The 26923-nt window shown below is 38.6% G+C and overlaps 1 protein-coding gene across 1 annotated transcript in view; it reads left to right on the top strand.

The window, feature by feature from the left end:
• pcdh15a (protocadherin-related 15a) overlaps positions 1 to 26923 on the top strand; it is a 206765-nt gene that overhangs the window by 140556 nt on the left and 39286 nt on the right. Inside the window, exons 23-28 of the mRNA XM_025060675.1 lie at positions 3544 to 3672; positions 9918 to 10223; positions 11816 to 12046; positions 14598 to 14714; positions 20326 to 20466; positions 22516 to 22628. Coding sequence (XP_024916443.1) covers positions 3544 to 3672; positions 9918 to 10223; positions 11816 to 12046; positions 14598 to 14714; positions 20326 to 20466; positions 22516 to 22628 — 1037 coding nt within the window. The remainder of the gene's footprint in view (positions 1 to 3543; positions 3673 to 9917; positions 10224 to 11815; positions 12047 to 14597; positions 14715 to 20325; positions 20467 to 22515; positions 22629 to 26923) is intronic.

Raw genomic sequence — 26923 nt, 5'->3', positions numbered from 1 at the left:
ATATGTCTATGTATATATATATATATAGTAGTTCAATAATTGTTAGTAGTATATATAAGTAGCAATTTTGTGTGTACACACATATATATACATATTTATATACATACATATATATGTATATATGTATCTATGTATATATACTTTTGAAGCTTTTGTCAGATATGTGAGTTGTATTTATGTCCTTTACCAAGGATTATTCAAAAAGATATTTCTGTCCTTTCGATGAACAGGTTCTCCATGTATTCGTGTCTGCACTTGCCGTTAGCTGTTTGTGCCATTTTTACCCCGTGTGCCTTTTTAACCTGGTGGAATTGCATCATTTTTAACCTTATGCGAAAAAAAAAAATCCTGTTAGTGCTGCTGTTTTAAATAAGCAGACTTGTGTGATTACGATCCAAGGTTTGGTTTGATCCACACCAGGCACACCAGATCCAGACTTGGCAGTCTTTGTCAGTTCCCCACATGGGTTTGATAGTGAAGTCAACTAATCCAGTTGTCAATGTCAAATTAAAAAAATTAAAATATATATATATGTGTGTACATATGTTCATGTAATTTACATATATATGTATATTTATATTAATCGTGATTCATTGTAAAGAAGTCATGCAATTATTTGTTTTTAAAACTTTTCATCGTTGCTTAGCCCTAATTTATATATTTATATGTATTAGTGATGCACCAAAATTAAAATTCTTGGTCGATACGGAAAACCAAAAATGAGGGAACCAAAGCCGAAAACCGAAACACCGAAATAAATTATTATGATATTGAAATATGTCCACACCACTCTGGCTGCGGTTTTTTTCTTGCGTCATCATAACTTCCTGTTTCGGTCGTGTTGTTTTGGTGATGAAAGTCTTTCGGACGGAAACCGAAAATGCACTTCAGGACCATTTTCGGCAGAAAATCTTTGGTGCATCCCTAATATGTATATTTATCTATATACAGTATATTTACATGTACATATATACATTTATACATATGTTATTTATCTTCAAATGTGTTACATGTACATATATACATTTATACATACAGTTTGTTATTTATCTTCAAATGTGGACTAGCTGTTATAGGATGGACAGCTGCAAAACTAAAATGGAGCTTGACCCAACAGATTGGGGAAGTTAAAAGATGCCCGAGTGCACAAACATGGCCCAGATCACCCTGTGCCATGTTTTTCTTTCCTTCTGCCAAGAATCTTGTCCACAGAGTAAATTCCTGGTGGACTTGTGCAGGCAAGAAGTCACAACTAAAACAAAAAAAGGGGAAACACAGGCGAGCGGTTGCAACAGGGGGGATTGTGAGGTACGTTTTGTGTAAGACAAAAAAAAAATGGCTGAAAAAAAAATAGACTCGGAAGGAGACGGTAGATACAAGAAGGCAACAAAGGAAGCGAAACTGAATCCAAAGATTCAACTATGTAGTAATTAGCACAGAACCGTTGGTAACCATGGAAACCTGACAAAGAGCAAAGAAACCCTCTGTCTCCTTGTATTGTCGGGTGTTTGAGCCCCAGCAAACTTTTCTTAGTATTTCAACATTAAGTTAAAGCTCTTGATTTCCTTGTGTGCGGAATTACCAATTGTAAACTGTTCGTCGTTATGGCATTACAATGTCTAACGATAATAGCTGTAATCAGAGCAACTGTGCAGAATGGATGATTAGGAAACAGTGGTTGAAACTGCCTGGTGTCAGGATTGTCAGTCAGAACACAAAACCCTCGTCCAAATCTGGATCTTTCTGGCAACCATGAGTGGTAAAAAAAAAAGATGTCATCTGTTGGAGGTTGAATAAATAATAGCAGTAGCTCATTAATGGCGCTCAGTGAGCTCCTAACCAATGACCAAAGAGTGAAATAGAGCCGTGGAATTTGACAGATTTAGCTTTTTAATGCCTTTAGAACATGAAAGGATGGATTACATGTGCATGAAAATCTCACGTAAAAAAAAACAAGCATTAATGAACAGTTCCTGGCAGAGAGTGAGACAGATGAATGTGACATTAGCTTGTTTTTCTCATGACATATACCACTAAATGTCTGATCTTTCCATTTTGGTTTTAAATAGATATTTTCTAGTTTGTTTTGTTTGTTTTTTACGGTCTATTTCTCCCAGCCTTATATATCTTTTTCAAAAGGTGGTGCCAGCAGAGGGCGCTAGGGAGGCCTTCAATTGTGTTCATTTTCTTTAATAACCCTTTGTCTTGAACCGTACGACACGTAAACCGTGTAATCGTTAATGTGGTGTTAATAATTTGCTAATGCTAAACAAGTAAGAATGATTTAATTGAATTATTATTGATTTTTTCTTTAACTTTTTTCTTATTTTGTCATTTCTTGTAACATTGTCTTGTAACAAGGAGAAGATGCTAAACCTAGTGTCAAATTGCCACAGTGCTAGCAGATATAAAAGATGTTGCTTTTTTGTATTTTTGGAGTCGGTGTTTACGCGTTAAACGGAGACTCCAAAGAACAGAGTGTGTGCGCTCGTTGAACTTGAGCTCAGTCAAATTGTTGCGTCCAAACCAAAGGGACGACTCTGATTGATGCTAAGTCTGAACACGGCTGAACCTCGTTTTGGTCTTTGTTCAAGACATCCAACAGTTTCTCTACCCTGCGGTGTTGTGTCTGCTGTTTCAGAGCTTTTTTTTTTTTTTTACTTTAGCATGGTGCTGCTAACGCGCGGCTCTTTCTTTCTAAAAGTGCAGACACAGTTTGATCAGGTCCTATCATCTCTTTTTTTTTTTTTAATTGTCTTACCTTGCTGTGTGATATATGAGCTTTGATTTTGCGACTGTGGAGGGTTTCTTTTGCAGTTAAATGTTTTTCTAGGCACTTAAATAAAAGCAGACTTCCTCAGACTCACCTCTATCTCCAGCCTCTCAGCTCCTCATTTACATCCTTCAGTTTACCTGGCATCCTGTTGTTTGTAGGAACAAGTTCGTCTGCGTCCTTCCATCTTTAAGTACCTGCGAGCGTGTTGTTCCTGGTGTTGGACTTGTCTGGGTTTTTTGAGTCTGAAAATGTCTGTTTTTGAGACACACACGTAGCCTCTCAGACGCCTTTTGATTCCACTCACAAAACACAAACGTATTGAACCTCTAACTTTGTCACAACCTGCCCTGCTCTACAAGGACGACACCTTATAATGATCTTTTGTTTCGCTACAGCACCCAGATCAAATAAAGGTTACCAATTGGAGGTGACCTCATTTTTTTGTTAAAAGGATAATTTTCTCACATAGGAAACAAAAGTACAAACTAGTTACGTTTTCTGACTGTGGCACAAATAAAGTAAATTCAGTTGAACCTCGAGTTACGAGCTTGAAAAAAGTGTACTGAAATGTACTGAAAAAAGGAGAAAAACATGGACATACTTTTGTTTATAGGTAATTATGTTATGATTGTAATGGTCCGCCGCTCTTGACATCCAGTTAGTTGTGACTGTATATATATTTTGCTAGGATAGGGTAGGATTTGTTTCAAAACAAAATGTAAAAGATTTTTGACTAACTTGCACTTTTTCTTTTTTTTTTTTTGTAGACATCCACCACTACAGTAAACATAGTCGTGACTGACGTCAATGATAACGACCCGGCCTTCAACCTCACCCTACCGACCAATTTCACTGTTGAAGAAGAACAGGCGAATTTGTTCATAGGGGAAGTCTTGGTAAGTACAAATAAACTCTGTGCTTTTTTTACACTATATTTTATTTATTTTAGCCAATTGTGACCATTTTTGCATCTGCAATATTTGGACAAACTATATGTGTAAATTTTAGATACTAGTATTTAACTCTGTGCTTTTTTTACACTATATTTTTAATTTTAGCCAATTGTGACCATTTTTTGCATCTGCAATATTTGGACAGAAACCACAAACCACTGTATGAGTTGCTGCCACCTAGTGACTGGAGGCTTGTTATCATTTAATCATTACAGCAGTGGTACACTTATGTCCAACGTGCCATATAATATCCATTGGAAGCCCCTCACGCCCCACCAGGGGGCCCTGCCCCACTATTCGAGAAGTACTGACATAAGTTATGAAATACTCCCATTTGTAGTATCGGTATAGCAGGTGAAAAATCCATCCCTAATAATTAGCCCCACTGATGTGGCAATGGATTAATCACACATTAGTAGTCACATTATAATACGCTGATGATGGTACCCTTGTAGTAGCACTAGGGAGTACCTTCATCAAACTGTAAAACCGACATAAAAACTTGATATGGTTCATACTGTATACCTCACAGGTCTCCATAACTATTCATTACTCTCTAATCTACAGTCGTGAGCTAGGTGGTTTTATTGAATCATTAATAAAACAACCGACCTTCTTGTAATGTCAACCATGTACTGCGTCACTGCATCAGTTGGAGATTGTCCAGTGGTTTCGTCGATGCCACAGAGCAACACATCTTACTTTTATCATCTCAAATGATGTATTTCCTTTTGCAACATATTCAAACTTAGCTAGCATCAGCGTGTGAGAACAAACCTGGTTTTTGCTTGAGGTAATGCTACATCAAGTTTCACTCCCATGTGTTTCATTGGAAAACCAGCCAGTAGCTAGCTTGGGGCTAAGCACACTCTCTCCTGCTTTATTCGTTTTTTTTTCCCCCTGGCTTCCTTTTTCAACAGATGCCTCAACAACCTGAGCTAACACTAAGCCTTCCTAAATCAAAAACTGTACAGTACTTATCCTCTCTGTGCAAAGGCACAGAGAGAATCAACAACTCGACTTTGAATAGCTGCCAATGAGGGTTTTTTTTTTTGTCCTTTTTCATTTAGTTAAATACTGCAGCTGGGTCCTAACCATTAAGAATGCATGGTATTTGCATATCAACGGAGAGAATTTAGGAACACATCCATGACCAGAGAGTTTGGAGGCTTTTACAAATTATAGAAAAAAAAAAAAAAAGAATGCTTACTAAATAATAGACGGGAGGCTTTTACAAATTATAGAAAAAAAACAGAATGCTTACTAAATAATAGACGAGATGACATCAAGGATCAGGCAAAAAAAAGAAGTGAAAAATTGTGAAAAAATATGTGTTGTAAGATTAGCCATGAAGAAATATACTTATGTTTTTTGGAGGGAAAACACTGATTTGGATTGAATATCTCGTGTTATTTAAAGATGACGATGAGACACTGAATTGACAGGACACGTTTTCATTTTTGAAAAGAAATGACATGCTTTATATACAGTATATATATATAATCATGGTTATTTCAACCAGATAGATGGATGATGATGGATGGATGGATGGATGGGTAGAAAGATATATAGATAAAAACATTATATAATATATATATTATATTATATATATATAGGAGTTGTTGCATTATCCCTAAGTGGAAGTCTCTTTTTTTTTTATTTTGATGAAATATTTTCTACCATTATTATCTTGAATATAATGAATATGATAGAAAAGCTATAACTCTGTGGTGCTCAGACTTCTGACCTTTTGTCATTTACTGTCATTACCTGCGTAGAGAGCAGAAATGATTGACACAGGTGAGGATTTAAAAAAAAAAACCAAACAACAGGATTTATCTTCTGATCCAAGAAGGCATTAAATGGAAACCAAGTTCAGTGATGGGTAAGCTGTGACGCTGTGTCGTCAAACACAGGTTAGAAAAATAATGAATTGCGTGCCGTGAACTTATTGGCAGGAAATAGGAACAAATACATCACGTCCTAATGAGAGGCAGGTGACGACAAACTGGAAGAGTGGTGAGTTAATCAAGAGAAAAATGCAAGGCCAAGAAGTGGAATGAATGAAATGAGATGTGGGTAAGTGATACAGAATTAAGATGAAGCAGAACTGAGACAGCAAATATCAGCCGTTTGGTTTCCTTTAATATTAGAAAATAACATTTTAATTCAGGAAAGTCGTTTTGGGTTTGAGGTGAAATGTGAAACCAAACCAGGAGCTAGAAGAATCCTACTATTACAGCGTCGCTGTCATCTTCAGGTTTAAGTGATGGACTTAAAACTAGCCTTCATCACAGGACTAGTCTTTCCAATACTACTAATATAACTACTGCTACTACTACTACCACATTTTTATATATATATATTTTAAATTTGTAAAAAAAAGTGGGCTACTACTACTACCACATTTTTATATACATTTTAAATTTGTAAAAAAAAGTGCTTGGATTAATTAATTAACTATAAACAATAACATTAAGAATATATAAAAAAGGAAACCAGGAAAATATGTATAGAATTTTACATTTCATATCAGCAGTGGCCTGGTCCCCTCCAGGAGGGCGCAGGTTCAAATCCACCACCTGTGTTTCTTAAAATCATCTGTAATTTGACTTGTTATTAAGATTAAGAATTAAGAATAATAAGGGAAAATTTACATACATATATATGTATTACATTAGCAAAAAAAAAAAAGGTTTGTTTGAGGGAACCATACAACAAATATAACTTCTGTTGTGTGATTAGAAATTGTTATCGCAACTTTGCAATCAGGGAATAATAATGTTAATTAAGTATATATAATTGTATAATGTAATTACAATTATTCTAATTATAATAATTATAAGTCAAGTAAAAAAAAAAATCAACAGATATTACGTTGTTTTAAAAATGCCACACAGATGTAGTGTGTCATCCAACTTCTGTTCTTATCAACAAAGCCGAAACGCTACTGTTTTTTTTTAACATTATAAAAGCAGAACGACGGATCAGAGCAGTGGTAGTATATGATACAGGGGTTTTTTAACATTATAAAAGCAGAACGACAGATCAGGGCCATTTAAATAAGAAATCCTCCACTCTCGCTTTAGGGGAAACATTATACGAATGAAGGAACAACAAGAACACGGTGATACAAAAACAAAACCGCACCAACAAATAGCTAGAGTCTGTATTTACAGTATCCGTATGAAAGAATGGGCTGCAGTCTGTCTCTAAATGACACGTCACTGTCTATAACAAAGTGCTTTTTCCTCCAAAAGTGATCGTCCATTCATCATGTGGAAGCTAGCTTCCCCACCACCCACTGATAATAGACTAGTGAAGCCCCACTTCCATGGAAGTGAGGTTTTTAGCGTGCTTATGTTTAGCGTGTAGCCGCTACAAGCTATCACAGAGCTGACCCGTAGAAGCCAGTTTAGTACGTTTATTTATTCAAGTTCTTTTGTGACTTTTAGGAAGCTACAGTTACAGCTAGCTGCTGCTAACACTTGAGCAGTCATCAGTCGATGATAAACTGATTTATTTATGCCGTCTTATGTATATGTCTACTTAACGCAACTGTGGAATCTTTTTTCTCTGCGTTTCATCACCTGAAGAAATGTAAAAAAGCTGCTCTTCAGGCAACTGCCAAAAGGAAAAATATTGGCTGCAGTGGAAATGTATTCTGTTGTTAAGTAGATTAATGTAGCCCTCAAGCATTTTTTGGATTTTTAAATCTCTGCTAATCCCTACCTGCTCTAATTTTATACGCAGTTACAGAGAGGGGAGATGATTTAGCACGTTATCAGAAATGACAGCATTGTTATATCTGCGAGCAGAATCCCTCGCTTTGTGACTGTGGGCTGATAGTGAGTGGTCCTGACGTGACATGCAGACGACCGCGGTATCAAGGGATGAGCGTTCATGTTAGCGACTTTTGACCTACTGACGAAAGGCTGTGAGGCTGTACTGATTTGTAATAACCACTAACATCGGTAACATATCGGCCGTCCGATATTATCGCCCTGATATTAGCATAATTATGATAATATCTGTAAGAATCATTATTGGTTTCACGTCCGATAATGAAAACCTGATAACGCAATGACTGGGTTTTGCGAAATATTCAGTGATGGAAGTGTGGCACGCTGGAGGAGAAAAGAAGGTATCGGATCGAGATCGATATCGATATCGGTATCGGCAGATACGCTAAGTTGCGGAATCGGTATCGACATGAAAAACTTGTATCAAACCATCGCTAATACGCGTCTAGTGAAACGATGTGTTTGCGGTTTTAGTTAACCAGTGAGTTTTGCTCTCTGTCTCGCTTTCTGTCATTATGTTTCAGGATTCAGGACAGCCATCACCACTGTCATTAAAAAGGAACTCAAAAAGCTACAGATAAAGAGATATAATAAGAAACAAATAGAAACAAAAGTTTGTTTCCATATGACAAAAATTCAACATTACATATCTGGAGAACAGGGAATACATGCACAATTGCCTTCAATTGTTCACTAAATATGAAGTTTGACACCCCGTACTGCAGTATATAGTTCCCTCCTGAGTACAAACAGAAAGTTTCCGTCTCTTCTCTCCGGCCTTTCCTCGTTTCCGTCATCGCATGCACATAGCCGTTACACTTCAGCTGCAGATGGCTCTCAACCTCATGTGACAAACTGACATCACTTACAGTGTTTGAGATTGTATTATTATAAACCTTTGATGCGTCCGGCATACAGATGATGTGTGTACAGGCACAGGCTTTCTGTGTGCTACTCTCTCTTTCTCTGATTGCCTTCTGAATTTCCATACGAAATTTCACTCCGGTTCTCTTATCTTCATTTTTCACGCCCGTCAACTAGGTCATGCCGCACGTTCAGACAATTTCACCATGTTTGTTGAGAGGAAAAGACTAAATCTACTCGGCGATGCCCGTGTAGTTTCCATTCATTTAAATTCCACACATGCCTCTTCTGTTAGCATGAGTTCGTCATCAGGGTCAGGGTCAGGGTACTGAACTCAGACTGTTTATTAACAGGTCCTCCCTGTTAGACAGAGTCGAGCTCTAACTATCAGTCGCATAAAGGCTTCTCATGATTCTAAGGCACTTTCGAAGGATAGCTTAGTCAGTGTTGCTCTTGTTCTTTTTTCAGATGTTTAATCAAGAGTTTTTTTTGTTGTTGTTTTTTTTTTAACAGATAATGATATTTAAAGAAAAACTAACTATCCTCAACTCACCTATTTATTTTTACGATTTCCATTTGATTAATAAAAGACATCTAGATATTTGTAATAGACTTTGATATTCCGTTTGTGAAAGTAAATTCATGGCTGTGATAATAAGCCAACCTCTAAGGTTTGTCAATGTTAGCAAATGAGTACTTTTTTTTTTTTGTTATTCTAATATTCATATATTTAACTTGTAAAAAAATACATCGATGCTGTGAGTAGAGGTGCACTTTCGCACTTTTCAATTATTTTGGGTAATGGAAAGAGAAAATGTGCCTCAGGAAGAGATGCAGTTATAATGTACATTTGTATCAACCTGTTGAGTGCAGCGGTGCTAAACTGTCGTCCCCAAAAGTTTACGTACAGATGGAATTAAAAGCAGGAACTTTGTAAATTTGCTGCTTAATGACATCAGGCTTCCAGATATAGATGTTTTCCAAACACGTGAAGCAGCATGACTGTAAAATGAATGGCTTGATGTATAGTCCAGACCCTTTTAGCCACTTCAGGTAAACAACCTCTAATTTTCTCTAATTTCTCTATGACTCTAATGTTTTTGCACCAGCGTTGAAGCTTTCATTAACCCTTTATCAGACCCTGACTTGCTGTGAAGTTGAAATTTGATCGATGCGGATTTATTAGTTAATAGTAGGGATGTCCGATAATATGGGCTCGCCGATATTATTGGTCCGATAGTTTTGTAATAGCTGTAAGAATCGTTATCGTTGTTTGATTTAATGGTATCGGTTGATATCAGAATCGGAAATGAAGTGTTTGGACAATATCGGCAAAAAAAAAATATTGGACATCCGTAGTTATTAATTTAAACCGGAACAAATCGTTTTGTTGGAAACTACTACTCCCCGTTCTTACGCCACCTTAAATGAAGAAAACATCAAGGATGTACACATTGTAGACACAGCACAGAGTGTGGTTCAATGACAAGTCCCTCTAATCATGCCTTCATCTCTCTGCAGGCCACAGACCCAGATGCAGGGGCGAATGGCCAGGTGCGTTACCGGATAGTAAATCACCCTGACCTGTTCATAATCAGTGAGAACGGCAGCATTTACACTAAGGTGCCTCTGGATCGGGAACGCAAAAGTCAGTATGACCTGGTGGTGGAGTCCTCAGATGGCGCCGTAGATCCACGCCGGACCACCATTACCCTCTCGATCAAAGTCACGGATATTGATGACAACAGCCCTGTGTTTTCCCAGCCAACCTATGAAGTGAGCGTCCCTGAAAACAGCCCAGTCGGGACCGTGGTGCTAACGCTCAGCGTGAGTCCTTTTTTTTTTTTTTTTTTTCAATTTTATTACTCTACATGTTAGCTGTCTGTATAATCTGCACTCTTGAAGCCTAAAACAATGAGCCAAAGAAATAGCTTTTGGTGGCAGCTGTTATGGTTTTTCAAATGTCGTGTTTATTTCCACAGATGGAAACAGTTACACAAACAAAACCCTACTAAATTCTAAATATGTTTCCTCTTTGCCGTGGCTGTCGAAGCCTTTCAGCCTCAAACTGTTTTAAAACCTCGTGTCAGTTCCAACAATTTCCTCCGTCTGGGCCAAATGTTATCATAACGTATGAGCTCTGAAAAATTGTCCGGTGCGGTCAAATCTCTACAACGTTAGTGCACGTGCAGTATATGCCCTGAGGGGAAGTCTAGGTGAGCGGTCTGCATGCAGAGGAAACGCATAGTGGGAGGGGGAGGTAGTGGGAGGGGGAGGTGGAGGGGTGAGTAATTGCCAGAGTAATGTAATTGACATTTCTCACTGAGGGATAAAATGGGAAGGAGGCCACAGAAAAGCGAAGGTGAGTAGTGAGGTCTGTGAGTGACAGTGGTGACGCTGTGACACTATTAATCTCCCCGACAACTGCATAGCAACCCTAAACGAATGTAGGAGGTTTTTAAATCTAAACGCCGATGTGAGCCGGCCAGTCTCCAACAGAAGAGAAGTGGCTAAGCTGTGTGGACATCTGCTGCCCACCACCACCAGGGCTGCGATCTTTGTTTTAGTGATTTACTTCAAAAGCCTATCGTACAAAACTCGAATCTTCGATCCGATGTTGGTCAAAATTTTAGCATCGAACATCGAAAAAAAAACAACAACTATAGCCCGTTACCTGCCTGTTAATCCGATACCTAAACCCAAATGTTTACTTGATTGATATTGGTATCGGCAGATACTCCAACTTTGAGTATTGGTATCAGTATCGAAAAGTTGTATCAAGCCATTACTAGACACGACACATGATGTAGTGTTAGGTACGAACACTTAAACATTCATTCTGCTAGCACAAGGACAAATCTTTTGTAAAGTAACGGATTGTTTTTCTAGCCCCCCCGAAAACAAAGACATCAAATCCAAATGATTGTATCAAATCATTCCATCTCCGGTGTGATGCAAACTTCCTTTGGTCTTTCTTCATTTCAGTGTGAAATATTTATTATATTTCAGTTGGTCTTGACCTTGTTGATAACCAAACAGTGCAGCGTTAAAATATCAGTTATAGTCAGATGATCGGTGAACACACTGTCATGCACAGCATGTATACATCCTCGAATCCTCAACTCCTACCTCCTAACGCCTGTGCTAATTATATCTGCTTTGAGGCTTAACACCATTTGGGACCAACTAAATCTATTAGGCTGGAATGTATAAATGATTAATGTAAGTAACCCCTGCTGCATAAAAATTCAACCGAGAAACATTCTTTTTTTTATTGCTCTCAGCCTTTGAGCCAACGTATAATCTTTGAATTTTAAAAATATATTCGGCTTCTTTTCCCCTCCTACTACAACTCATTATCTTTGCACTTGTATATTTTTTTGTTATTCATTTAATTCCCCTCCTCCCTCTTTCCATAGGCTGTTGACGCTGACCTTTTCTCCAATGTCACTTATCGGATCAAAACTGAGTCGGCCGGACAGCTGTTCTCTCTGAACTACATCACAGGGGAGGTAGCGGTGCTGCAGACTCTGGATTTTGAAGGCCTGGCAGCAATGGGCATGGGTGCCACTTATACATTTCAGGTGGAGGCTGTGGACCATGAAGGTGTCATGCCTCCAGGTGAAGCTACCGTCACAGTCCGCATCAAGGTAAGAAAGACTCCCGGTGAGAGACGCCGGTGAGCTGCAGCTTCCCCGTGCGTGCATGTGTGAGTTTTTGCAGTGGTCACGTAACTTCCTGAGCAATGTTCCCAAAATAGCATATTGTTCAGCGAGGCACCTGTGCTGCTGTTGTAATATGAAATCCATCATTAGGCCGTTCACTCAAATGACTTTTCTTTTGTCAACGCAATTTGGCCTCCCAACCTGCTTGTCCTCATGGCATCACCGGGACAAAGAGAACTAATGAATGGGTTTGTGTGTGTGTGTGTGTGTGTGTGTGTGCTCTTCAAATCCTGCTGTTCCAGGTCTGGATGAGTCATTGGCTCAGTAACACCAATTTATGTCTGGTTTTCCACGCGCTCCAGCTCCCTTTCCAACCTTTCAGAACATTCAAAACTAAACAGCACCAAAAGGATTAAGTGCCCTGTGTTGTGATACCATTCATGTCGTCCTCCGTGGCACTGTGGCCTCGGTTCCCTTTGTGAGCGCCGGACAACAATGCGCATCTCGTTCGTTCACGTACGGCCGAGCTGCAGTGATAATCTCCGTGTCTGTGGAATGAAACACTCTATATTAGAGCAAATGGAAAACACCGTATTCACGGAGGCTCGCCAGCGTGTTCTGCCAGCCCGTGGAGTCACTTTATCCTCAGACAAGGACGAGTGTTCGTGCTGTCTTCATGCTGTTACTCGGAAAACGTTTGATAGGAAAGAGTTTTGCACTTAATAAACCAGAGCTGTCTCTTTGGAATTGAAAACCGTAAATGAGAGGTAGTCATAATATATTCATGGACCTGCAAACCCAGGTCTGTGGACCGGTACTGGTCCATAGGTCATTTGTTGCCGGGCAGCATTGGGATACAATGAAAAATGTACTTAATTTTTTTGACCAATTTACTTTATTCCAAGAATATCCAGTCATATCCCTTTACGTTGTCTTTCAAAGATAATCCGACAATATTTTGTAATACGTCATCCTTTTATAAACAGACTCTAAAAAGGATGTTTAACGACCCCTACTGGTCAACGAGTCCTTGGTACAAGAAAGGTTAGGTACCAAATATTTAAACATTTCTTTTTTTTTTTTAAATCTGCATTTCCAAAATTGCAACACAACCTCATTGACCTGGAAGTTTAAACACAGCCACACACTCGATCACGTGTGCACTTTTTTCCCACCTTAGCTTCATCCTTCACGGCAGGTAGTCCATCATGGATTTTGTGCCAGATAATGTTAACCCCGTGTATCGATCACAGGGAGGCTGCCGTGCACCTCTGTGTTCGTAGAACACTTACTGGTGAACACAGTTTCCTCAGAGGTGAGAAAGGTTAAGGGTAAGGTCGCGACAACAAAAGATCACACGGCACCGATTCGGCTCGGAGTTACTTTATACCTCAGAGACGTCAGTACATTACTCACACAATAAAGCGAAAGGTTGCACAGTTGACTTTTTTTTTTTTTTTACCACCATATGGTGAAGCTGTGCTGTGTATAATTTACAGGAGGAAGGTGATTAAAGGCTGTGCTGATGTTAACTTCTCATATCTGCTCTGGGGAGCTGTAAATCACTGACTCCAAACAAAACTCGTTCAATGCTTTGCCTAAGGAATATACTCCACCGCTAACATTAACAATGTCTCTACCCAACGATAGCTGGGTAATTTTTGTGCATGGTAAGAATACATCCTAAGTAGAAGTTTTAATTATGAATTAACATGTTACAACGCGTCAAACGTCACATGACCTCAAATGCACATTGACGTCTAAACCAGTGATTCCCAACCACTGTGCCGTGGAAAATTATCTGTTTTCTTTGTTGGTCAATGCGTGAGAGGAAATGCAATAAATCCTATTCTGCCAGGTGGCAGCAGAGGGCTATTAAAACTAAAAAAAAAAAAAAAAACTAAAAAACTAGGAGCTGTTGAAGAAGGTGTGAGTGTCTTTCTTCAATTCCTGCCAGTATATCAGCATTTTCTTCAACTAAACAGGCTGAGATTTTAGTCAATTATGAGGTGATTTAAACTAGAAAATTATTATATTTCATTACATATACTTTTTGTGAGATGTTTGTTTGGTGGTGTGCCGTAGGGTTTTTTTGAGCTAATGATATATATGTGCCGTGACTCAAAAAAGCTTGGGAAACACTGGTCTAAACCATGCCAAATAATCAGTGAGAGCTTCAGTGCGACGTGTTAGCTGAAATTAGAAAAGGCAGCAGCTGAGGAATCCGCACGGCTTTATTAAAATTACAAATGTGTTTTAGCATGAAGACAACACTAGCACAAGAACTCAGTCAAGTGGAAAACATTTGTAATTTATTTGGAGCTTTTTAGTGTCAACTGTTGTCTATCGCCAAAGGGTTATTTACAGTAGTACTTATTCTTACCTGCTGGAGTGTGACTAAATACCTCTGTGCTGTCCAGGCCAGATAACAGTGTGCACTGTCACATAATGAAGTGTTTATATTCTGTCACAGTCTCAACTATGACTCAAATACATTTGTGTGAATATCAATTGACTGTTTGTGTTTTTATTTTAGGACATGAATGACTTCTCCCCCATCTTTAGTCAGGACCTGTATAAGGGTATGGTGGCACCGAACGCAGAAAAGGGAACAGTTATCACCAAGGTTTTCGCTGAGGACAGAGATCCACCTGTGAGTACGACCTGAATATTTCAAGTGATGTACTGATGCATACTGAAACATACGCGGTCTGCTGATACAGTGGGATGGAGGGCGAGGGTTTGATTTCACACCGTGTGTGACACTTTCTAAGTGAAAAGACTACTTTTGCATTCTTCTAAAGCACGCCGCAGTTAACAGTTCTTGTTGAGAGGGAGCATGTACACGTGCATGAGTCACGTACCAGTTGACAGTCACTGTCGACTTTCTTTAGTCTTCTTTGCCCTGGCAAGTTCTTCTTCTTGAAGTACTTCTTTTTGCTTCTGGAGTTTTGAAAATTATGGATTCAATTTTTGATACTAACCTAGAAGATTTTCAGCAAATACTTTTTTCCACGCTCAACTCCCAATTTACTCCCTTGTTAACTAATACAGGAGTCAATCCCATAGATCAGTGTTTCCCAAACTTTTTTTCTGGGCACCCATATTTTAAAAGTCAAACATTCGCGACCCAAGTCAACAGACATTATTCGTAAATCACAAAATAAAGGTGTACTTGACAATTAATGAGGATATTTTATTGTTGACTGAGTGATATCTCAACAATTAGTATTACTAACTGTCAGTGCGAAAAAAGCAAAAGTACATTTTCAGTGGTACAGGAGTAGCAAATACTGGTACACAAGCCTAGAGTGCCCTCTAGTGGCTTTCGGTGTAAAAAACGAACCCCTCTAGTGTCTGTTAGTGTGAAAATAACAAACGTGAAATTATATATTTTAATATACTGTATATGTTGCACCTGAGTATAAGTTGCAAACCCGGAAAAATGTGCGACTTATAGTCCAGAAAACATGGTATCAACATCTACTGATATCCACTGATATCCACGGTTCAAGTTTTCCCTATTCTTTGATGGTGTGCTGCTACTGTTGTACTGTGTATCTATTCTTGTTATCTTCTTGTCTAGTAGTGTAGAACTTTTATGGGTTTGCACCTAAATAATGTAGTTTTCACACATTATTCTGCCGTGCGCACGCAGCAAAAGAGTCAAATACCATAATGAGTAGCAGTCTGAAAGCAGCATATGAGAAGGAAGCACAGCCCTAAGTGGACTGCAGTTCTTCACTGTGGAATATTACCATTCTCATTAAAGACACATATGCGGCTCAGTAGCACTCCTGTGAACGTTATCTGTCATAGTCTGAAATGCGGCTTTTTTTTTTTTTTTTTTTTTACTCCAGCCAATTAGCTGCTGTTGTTTTAAGTCACATTGCAGAGAACTGACCTCGATGACCTTTCAGCTTTTGACTAAAGAGTGCGTGAAGTACGACGAGATCTGAGGCACATAATTAGTGACTCTGTTGCAGCAGCCGAGTTCTCCTGCCGCCGCCTGAGTCTGGTACGGCGCTAGCGAAGGGAATATCTATATCTGTCACCAGAAACAAAATGTGAAATATTGTTGCGACTCAGACAAGTGGTTTGACAGGAAGAGGGATTAGGTTTGGGAGAGGAGTCAACTAACTCAGTCGCTTATTGAGTGGAGGTCTGAAAGCTCAAAGGATTTTATTGACAGGATGTCTGTCATTCTAACGTCCATTTGCTTTAGGGTTTATTGACTGTACATGTACTGGCCGACACACACACCTAGTTCTGAGTACATTGTGTAGATACTGCATAAAGCACATGCTAACCACCACCTTAACATAGGAAGAAAAGTCAGGAGGTTCTCAGACAGATGTTATCGTTTTTGCTTTTTCAGTTTTGCTTATGAAATCAAAGCCACATTCAAATTTTTAAATCCCCCAAAAATAATTGAAAATATTTAACATATATTATTCCAGCTCTATCTGAATTCTGATTTTACTGATTGATGAATGTGCAAAATGATTGAAAATAAAAAAAAAATTGTAATCCTGAAGAGCAAAATCATAATGGAAATCTAGTTAAGGGCCGGATTTTAGGCAGTTTGCGGGCTGAAATCGGCCCGTGAGACGGAGGTTTGATACCCCTGCTAAAAACGATGAAAATAGGCAGGTGAAATGCATTATTTGGAATCTTAAGAAAAATGAATTCCCCCCCCAAAAACAATCTTAGACTTAGATTACTATTGTACTGTTATTTACAGTTTTACATTCAAATTTGTAAAAACAAAAACAGTACCAAAGTTTCAGAGTTCAGCATTTCAGGTCGAGGTTTATCTGCTCCTGTATCATTAAAAATATACATGCGCACACAGATTTCAAAAGACCTCCGTGCACGCAGACTTGAGTGTGTGTATAAGAAACGGTTGTCTGCAGTGATTTTCCCTCATTAAGCATGTATGCATTTGTGGGTTATCCAGTCTCTTCTCTTAGCAAATCATTAGTGGAAAAATACTGTTTGTGTCTCTGACTCGAAGTTTATATTTAATTAGATATAAGGTTCTGTTTCCTTTATTTAACCTGATAAACCCAGTGAGATCAAGATCTCACTCACAAAGGCAACCTGGCCAAAAGGGCCAACAGTCTCTAATCTCTAAAGTGAATTTCAGATTTATTGTAATTTCATTGGAAAAACAGAGGCAGCAAGTAATACAACATGGCAGCCTTACATTTAAAATCACTGTACAGTAATCTTTTCTCCTATTGCGATAGTCGTGTTCCCACCACGAAATGAGAAAAATCCACAAGTAGAGGCAATATTTTTATTATATTATTTACCCTTTACGAACCTCCCCCACACTGTTATCAGCCCTCCCTCGACTGTATTACCATTTCCCACACAATTATATACACAATAGAGCTGTAGAATGGCGACGCAGAGCGAAGTGAACGAGAGAGACGTGGGGAGATGCTGAGAGATGCGACGACGCATGAGCCAATCAGCGTGAGGAGCAGAAGAGCATGCTCAATTATCCAAAAGTACACCAAGTAGGCATTGTATTAGCCAATAGTATGCTGTGTACGATCTCGTCTAGGTAAACAAAGCTACCAGTGATCATTTGCCAATGCGATTATCTCAATTTCTAAAAGAGAATCCACATTTTTAAATATGCATTGCGATATAGCATTTCGTGAGATCGGATAAAAAAAAATCTGCGATGTTCTGAGGGAACGAAAGAGGAACCACGATATAGAGAGGGAACACTGTATATCTGGTTCAAAGACAACAATAAATTAAAAAAAAAAAAAATTAATTACTTGTTTTTCATTTTGTTATTAAATGTTTATCTGTCACATAACTAAAACTTTATTTTTTTTCATAGTTCTTTGAGGTAGGAATATTTATTTTGATGCTGGAAAATGTTTTTGTTGCTCATCTGTTACATTAATGACTGTGAATTTAATGGATATTAAAAATGTATTTATCTCGTTTGGAACACCAGACAACAACTCAATGCTGTAAACTCCACTGTTTAAACCCACATAATTAGTCACTGCTTCACCTTTTTAGTTGCTCTATTACTTCCATATACTAATAAATCAATAGATGAATTAGATTAGTGAGACAGAGTTAGCTTTTTTTTTTAACTGGTAAGACTAGTAATATTTCCTGTTAGTGTCAACATGCTGTTCATTTATGTGGTAGAAGAGCAATCCTTAGCAAATGTTACAAAGTAATAGTAATTTAATTAGTCAATCAAATGCAGTGGAATCTACTGAAATCTATAACCTAGATTTACAGTATAATCAATGATGGCTCTGACCCTTGATCCCTAATTAATTCATACAAAATATTGTCACTGTTTTCATAACCACATTTTAGTGGTGAGGTGTGAAGTATGACCTTTATCAGGCACAAGACGTGTCTCTGTGTTCGAAATCAAATACAAGCAAAAACAATGTTAATGCGTTTAATTTTCCCTAATTAGCAGTTTTGATGAATTTTGAAAGTGAAAAAAAGATGGTTTTTTTTCAAATTATATTTCATTAAATATGAATATTTTCTAATATACTTATTGGAGGGAAAACAAGAGAGCAATAAATGTGTACTATTTAAGATAATTATGATTGTGCTGGGCCGGCCCACTTCACAGCTAATTAGGCCATATGAGTTTGACACCACTGATATAAATGATGAGGTCATCGATATACTGTAAAATTTAGCTGTGTGGGAATTACTATGTCGCTGAAGTGTTTTCCAGAGGCTTTTTTGTATCACGTACTGAAATTTTTTTTGGGTCGTCTCGCATCATTTTCGTTTCCCAGGAGTTTACAACAATGTCTATTGACTTAGGTCGGGAAGGTTTGACTTTTAAAACATGGTCCCCAGGAAACACTGCATAATGTATAATATATACCCTCAATATATACTAAAGGCTAGATACAACTTTTTGTGTTTGATAGCGATGCTTCAATGTGGAGTATCTTGCCATGCCGCCATTACTAAGGCGATAGTTTCCCTTTTTGCGGAATGTCACGCAAAGTTAAGTCGAGCGTTTGGGACTATAGTTGTTTGTTTATTTCGATGATTCTGAGATTTTGACCAATTATCGGATCGATACCGATCCTGCGTATCAGATTGAGCCATCGCAAATATATACCCTCAATATATATATTTAAAATGTGTAAGAACTGAATAACACACACTCCGACGCAACACAGTTAAACCAAAAGGTCGAGAGCGTTTTCATTAACTGTTCCATTGCTTTTCAATGTACATACACATCATTTTACCATTATATAGAGAGTCAATATTGAGAGAGACCTGTGTGTGAGTACCCTTAGCTGATTATTCACTATTCACCTTTCTACTCCAGCCCAGGGTTTTAACCTCACGTGTCCAAGAGCTGAAGCCTATAAAAGAAATCTCAGGAATTCCACACCCAAGAGGGAGAAATGAGTCCATAAGATAAGGAGATAATTAGCAATCAGGAACCGTGATTAGTGTTAATCAAAGGGTCATTATAAAGCCAAGGCTCTTGCTATTGAATGAGAGGGTGTTACTCTGGAGATGGAATTTAATAGGGAGGTTGTTTTTTTTAATGAGAGGGATACAGTCTGAATCGATGAATAACATTGATATTATAATACAGTACTGATGAGACAGACCATCAAGGACTAAGGCTAGATAAGGGTTTTAATATAGATATAGTAGTATAGAAAGTAATCTTTACTAGATTACAGAATGTGAACTGTTCATATTGGGATTAAATTGATTCGTGAAATACTCTGGGTTTGAATTGCTCTCCTTTAACTCCACTCCAAAGCTAACATTGTCCTGACACCCAGGTGAAATGTGATTTTTTTTTTTTTTCGCTTGTGGAACACAACACAAACAGTGCAGGAATGAACATACAATCATTAAAACCATTTTTATTTATTTTAGAATTTCTATGCTTGTAATTATAATCATATCATGGGATCCTGATGCAGGGTTTGTATACTGATGTTGTATATGTGTGTATAAACCCAGCTTGAAAGAAAGTGATACGTTTTGTTAAACAAGCCTTCTTTCTTTCATTCTTTCTTTCATTATTTTTTTCTTCCTATCTTTGTTCATGATTTCTTCCTTTCTTTTTCTTTCCTTCTGTCTTTCTTTCTTTTTTCATTCACAAGCTCTATTTCCATTTCTTCCTTTTTCTTTCTTTCTTCCTTTCTTTCTTTTGTTCATTCTTTCTTTCCTTTTTTTCTTTCTTTCTTTCTTTCTTCCTTTCTTTCCTTCAGGGTACTCCGGCCAGTCTGGTCAGGTACAGAGTGGACCACGACAGGTCTCCCTACAGTGGCAGCATCTTTGATGTGGAAGAGGAGACAGGAAGAGTCATTACTAAGGTCAACCTAAATGAAGAGCCCAGTGTCACCTTTAAGGTAAGTGGCGTTGATAACACTGCTGCAGCTGCTCCTGCTCCTGCTGCTGCTGCTGTGTTAAATTCACTCTGATTCCTCCAAGATGATAGTCATTACCTTTTTTCTTAGTCCTGTCAGAGACAATTATGGTTGCTGTAAATGGATCTGCTTTAGGTGGCGCTGCACAGGTGACAAGCTAATTAGCTCCTCAGACAAGAATACAAAAAAAACACATGAGACAGAATAAGTGTCATGAAGTAATGCGCATACGTCAAACTCAAGGCCCGTGGACCAAATGCGGCCCACTATCATTTATGTGACCCACTAAAAATTAGTTTAGTTATTTTTCTGTCATGCCACCTGTAGAGGAACATAACTTTTACACCCTTGCCCCCTGAATAGTAACACTATTGAGAACCTGATAATATACAGTATACTGTATTTTCTTATCTTTCCAAAACCCTGTTTGAGTTGCTGCCACCTAGTGACTGGAGGCTTGTTGGCCAGTGTACCATATTCTCACTCCCACCCATCGAACCCCCGTGCCCACTCGGGGGGCTCGCCCCACTATTTGAGAAGTACTAGTTTGTAGTCTGGTTTTCCTGATGTTAGTTGTAGAGATTAAAAAAAACTTTGTAGTCTGGTTTTCCTGATGTTAGTCGTAGAGATTAAAAAAAACCGATATATACATATATATATACGTATATAAATATATGTCTTAGGCTTGTTGGACTTTGAGATTACTATATTTATAGGCCATCTGCTCAAAGTCTGCTTTAAAAAATAAACAAACTTGAGGGCGGCGATATACTGATGAATGACAAATCCAGTGACAAAATTTATGAACAAACACAAAACATCATAAAGCAGTAATTCAAAGTCTGTATCGTCAACCAGCCTGGAGCTTTCAATTATATCCTATAATTAAATACAATTATGAACACTGGGGACAAAGATTTGAAGATATTTTTCCTGCTTAATCTTTACAATGTAAATATTTAAAACACCTATTCCATGTCATACCATCCTTTATTCAATAACGCCTAGGAGGCAGGTTTGCATGAAGTAGTGAGCACTGTCACTAATTTAGACTGTAACACACTTATGGGGGGGGCGAGAGGGATTCTGACCATCTACAGCATTTAAATCAATTCTAACAGCGTTTTTTTTTTCTGCTGCTGCTGCTGCTCTGGCTCACAGATGATGTTAAATTCTGTTATAAAGTCTGGACCGGAAATGTTGGCCCGTGGGTTCCTTAAAATCACATTCCCCCACACTTTTCTGACTTGGTTTAGTCAGAAGGATGATGAAATTGCTGTCTGTCGGTCGGTGGTCTATTTACAGATGCCCCTGAGATTCAAGGCCAGGTGTTCATCAACTGGTGGCCCGCAGGCCGAGTGTGGCCCACCATACCGTGCGGTCGAGCCCCTGACTGAATTTCAAAATACACATCGAGTAATAATGTTCGGGGAAAAAAACATGATTTTCATTTAATAAATCTGGCCCTTGGAAAAATACTTGGTTGGATGAGGATGAAGTCGTATTACCAAATATAATATCCCTTCAGATCTGCCCCTGCTAAATCATAATGAAAGTGTGTCACACTCCATCTTCTCACTCATGCTTCCTCGAATGTCTTTAAACGTGTGTGTGTGTTTAATTGTGCCAGCCTCTCCGTCCTGTCGCTCCTCCCTCCCGTTTCACCCGGGCCGCAGCCTCCGCAGTCTGTGAATGTAAATCAATACATTCATACTCACTTCCAGGAAGCTTTGCAGGCTCTGTGCCAGAGTCTATTTTTCCAGAAATTGCTTTATTGGAATGCTGGACGTGTCCGCAACAAATGCTTGGGAACTTTATTTTAGAGTGATTACCGCAGAGAGCAGGAACGGACGTTTTTCGCTGTGTCACTTGCCAAATGTTGCCAGCTATTAATTGATTATTTATTACGGTAGATGAATAATTACTTATTTCTTCTTTTCATGCCCGTCCCAATTTCCGAGAAGCAGCATGAGAGTCAAAGTGATATTTGTGTTTTTTTTTTAATGCTCTCTCTGTCCTTGTTCTTCACAGTTATTTTTGATAGCCTTTGATGACGGAGAACCGGTGAAGACCAACAGCACCCTGGTGGAGGTCACTGTCCTTCAGCCGTCTCGCATCCCTATCTTCACCCAAGAAGAATACACGTAAGTCTGACTGACGCACAGTAAATGTATCCATCTTTACGTCGAGGTACAGGAAAGAAAGTTATAGGAGGTCCTCGGTTTACGACGTCCTCAACCTACAGCGTTTTTATGCTTACATTGCCATCTCTCATAACTTTATTCAGAAAACCCTGTTCTATCATTCCGACGTACGGCGCTAAAACAAATTTCACAGGAACTAGTTAGCGAGCAGAGCGAACATATGACGTACAGTGAATGTATCCGTCTCCATGTCAAGGTAAAGGAAAGAAAGTTATAGGAGGTCCTCGGTTTACGACGTCCTCAACCTACAGCGTTTCATGCTTACGCCGCCATCTCCCATAACTTAATTCAGAAACTCCTGTTCCATCATTCCGACGTACCGCACGAAAACAAATTTCACACAGGAACTAGTTGGTGAGCAGACTTATCGTATGCGGTGCTACACGCAGAAGATCGCTTTGTTTACATTTGCCAGTGGTACGTCGTACGTTCGATTGTGCTACATTCGCTTTCTTTTGTTTGTGTTGGGTTTTTTTTGGGAACTTTTTGCCCTTCATTATGGCTCCCAAGCATAAGTCTGACTCTTACGATGTTTCTGTCCAAGATTATGATGTTACCACTGTGTTAGCGTAGGTGAGTGACATAGGTACTAATGTAGAGTATGTGAGTTCTGACTTATGGCGAAAATCGAGTTTTGCTGCACTGTAGGAACAGAACAGATGTAAGTTGAGGACCCCTGTATTATAATAGATAGGACTTGTCTGGTAAACACTTGTTAATCCCTTTGGGTTTCATCCATTCAAAGTGTTAATCTCATATCAAACCTTCACCATTGCAATTAGCCAGTCCTGATGATTTGATTTTTCTAATAGCAGTTAATCTAGGATTAAAGAGGCCCCAGTGGTATTTCTGTTTGTCTGCCTTGGTCTTTTTTTTCTGTGTGCTAGAGACAAGAGTGAGTATAAATATTTATTAGTGCTTCAGGGCAATTGTTGACGATCATCACCGCTTTTAACCACATTTGTTTCTCCGGGAAAGTTTCGACTCCCCGCTGGGTTTCTTAAGAAGTTCTTCTAGAACTGGTAATCCAGGTCAGAGCTGCAGGAAGATGGTGCCGAATCCGTACAGCTGTAGCATGGCTGAATATTATGTATGTGACATCACTGCACTGAGGTGGTACTTTTGAAGCTTGTCCAGAGGAGCTGTGTTTGAGAGAGCAACAAATCAAAAGCCAACATCTGTAACAGTCTGGATGTATTAGTAAAAATGACATGGTGGACCTGCGTACCTGTAAATACACATTTGATTCAGATTCTTGCATTTGAATTTTAGAAAGACATACCATTCGTTTAAGATATCTTCCAATAACATGCTTTGGTCTCAACCTTTATGGAGTGCATTCGGAGTCATTTATTATTATTTATTATGTTTAACAAAAAATATTTATTTGATTGATTTCCTTTCTCGATGGATAGTGTCATGTTTGCATTACGTGACATCCTAAAAGCCCATTTTATTTACGTGTCCTGATGTTTTCCCGTTTCTCAAAATGTATTCAATGGCTGAGACAGACACGCAGCAGTACGAAAAGGCCAATGATTTAATGCGTTGAATGAGTGTTGTGTTTTCCACACAGTGAAGGTTGAGGCCACAGGCTCAGGCCTCTGTAGAGTATCACGCTGACATTGCTAACCCCCCACAGTGGCGGGCCTGCTGTAAATTATGAGACGTGGATGCATTAGCCAGGTGTCTGAGTCTCTCCAGCTGGACACAGCTCACTCCAGCAGAGAGCATCCAATCTGCTCATTCCTTGCGTCGCTGTCTCTCCCCGCCGTCTTCTCCCGGAGGAACTTTCAGGGCACAAATCATGTTCTAAACATCCGCAGAAGATCTCGTTTGTCTCTGTGAAGGCAGTTAGTTATTGCTGCAATCAGGTAAGTTATGCCTACAGCGCTAGCGAACACAATTAAAACTACCCCCGCAGGGCTTTGGGCTGACTTAATAATTCCTGCTCCTGCTTTATGGTTGGTCCCCTCCATCTGTCAGAGGGAAAGGAGGGACTCCTAGTCATTGTTGGAGAAAAATAAATGGTTCATATTGTAGTCAACTGTGTCACCATGATCAGATGGTAGAAACCTTGTAGTGAGCATACCATTGTCTTTGTATTGCTATTAATTGATATTAATATTCATATTAAAAAAAATTATATATATATAATATTTTAATATTAAAAATATATAATATTTTAAAGTATCTATTGATTCATTTTCTACCACTTACTATTGTTAGGGACGTTGGCGTATGCGCTGTACAGTTCCCCAGATGATGGAGAGTGGTGCATGTAATACCTACAGTCACGTAACATAATCCTCCATGTTTTGGACTAGAAAAAAAAACTCCAGAATACCCTGAAAAAATGCCATTGAAACCCTACTAACTCCACACAAAATAAGAGAGTATCAAACCAGTGTTGAAAACACGGTACTGCAGTCTCCAAAGAGTTAAGTTGTAAGTGTAAGTTATGTTGTAAATGGACTTCTTCTTGGAGCTTGAAAGACATTTCTTTCCTCAACTGAGGAACTTCTTCAGTTTCTGGTTGATGTATGTATGAGGGAACACTAGTAGTTATACTTCTCTAAACCAGTGTTTCCCTTTTTTTCTGGGGACTTATATTTTAAAAGTTAGAAGTTAGAGATAACTAATCTCTAATGGTCTCGACTGTCATGGTCAAGTCTTTGAACTCTTAATGAGTGATTGACTTTTCAACTGCAATTTGAAGGATTTCCTCTTCATTTTTAGACTTGAAACAGTCTTCTGAAAAGCTTTTCTCTAATTTTCCTTTTGCAAGGAACTTTTTCTCTCACTAACGTTTTTAGAACTGCTTTATTTCTTTCAGTACATTTCTGTCAGTTGATCGGTTGGCCAGTGTCAGCCTTTACTGCAGACCAGTAGCACCTTGGAGAATTGTTAAATTTTCAAAACTTTTTTCTCATAGTATCAGAGTCTGAATGACATATTATTTTGAAATGTTGTCAGATTTTTTTTTTGAATGAGGAAAGTAAATGGATACTCTTTGAATGAAGTAAATTAGTGAAAACGAAGTACATTTGTTATTGTGTCCCAGTAACAAATGAACTACGGACATGTACCGGTCCACGGACGAGAGGTTGGGGACCCTTGCATTAAGTTATTCATTTTTTCTTTGTTACATTTATTGTTAAACCATATATTTATATGACTTGGAGAAAACCCAAAGGTTCAGAGTATTACGCAGTACTCATAGATATGTGAATGGGTTTTACGGTGTAAATGATTCATCAGGAAGCCGTCTGAATACAAATCAGTCATAACTCAACATGGCCTAGAAAACACTTTCAGTTGTTATATAATAGCTTTTCTTTTGTTTTCTATCCTGAGTAATATAATTGTAACTTGTGAACGTGAACAAAGGTATTGGGTTATGCATACGGCATGTGCCTTTTTCAGCCTTGCCTTGTAAACATACTGTAGGTCTACATAAGACTATAGGTCTCTTGCATGGAACTAGATAAAACCCTTAGAAGTCCTTTAAGTCAGGCTTGAAAAGGGAATTGTTTCGCTTTTGTGTTCAGCTGTAGAAAAGCGGAAGGAAAAGAGGGGATAAGCCATTGTTGAACACGGTCATACTTTGTGAATCCCATCCTCTCGTACTGAGCCTTCCTCTGTGGTCGTGTTCTGTATACCTGTTGTCTAGGCACTCTCCAGTACTGCTTAACTCCCCCTCAGCACTGCCCTCTCCAGATCTACTCTAAATCAAATAATGCTTTCACTCTGTACTTCTGAGTGTGTCATTTTGAAAACATCCTTGCAGCCACCCACCAGATATCCCCTGACTTTCCTGTCTCGCTTCGTCAACCCTTTCTCTGCTCAGCTATAATTTCTGTAATAGACTTTTGATAGATTGAAAATAAAGTGTTCCACCTCAAAATTAATATTTCTCTTTTGAGGTGAATATCATTCACAGGGGCTTTGTAATATAGTTAGTTTTTATTTATTTTTTTACAGCAACCTTTTAAATGGCAGCTGCAGAGCTGCTAGGTAACCTTGCAGTAATGTAGACCTATAAAAGCACAGACCACCGTTAATGCCCTGAACACGATCCAGCTTTATTCCCATCGTTACTGTAGCTGATTGCAACATATGTTTGTAAACAGCTTTTCAAAGTAAACACTTGTGGGTTATAAAGGGCTACAGTAATGATTTGCTAGCAAATAGCTTCTTCTTGTAGCTTCGTGTTTAGCTTAAGCATGTATATG

The sequence above is a fragment of the Cynoglossus semilaevis genome, chromosome 12 (genome assembly GCF_000523025.1).
Source record: "Cynoglossus semilaevis isolate Cse_v1.0 chromosome 12, Cse_v1.0, whole genome shotgun sequence".
In the NCBI taxonomy this organism is placed as follows: Eukaryota; Metazoa; Chordata; class Actinopteri; order Pleuronectiformes; family Cynoglossidae; genus Cynoglossus; species Cynoglossus semilaevis.
This window is presented reverse-complemented; position numbering and strand designations above follow the sequence as displayed.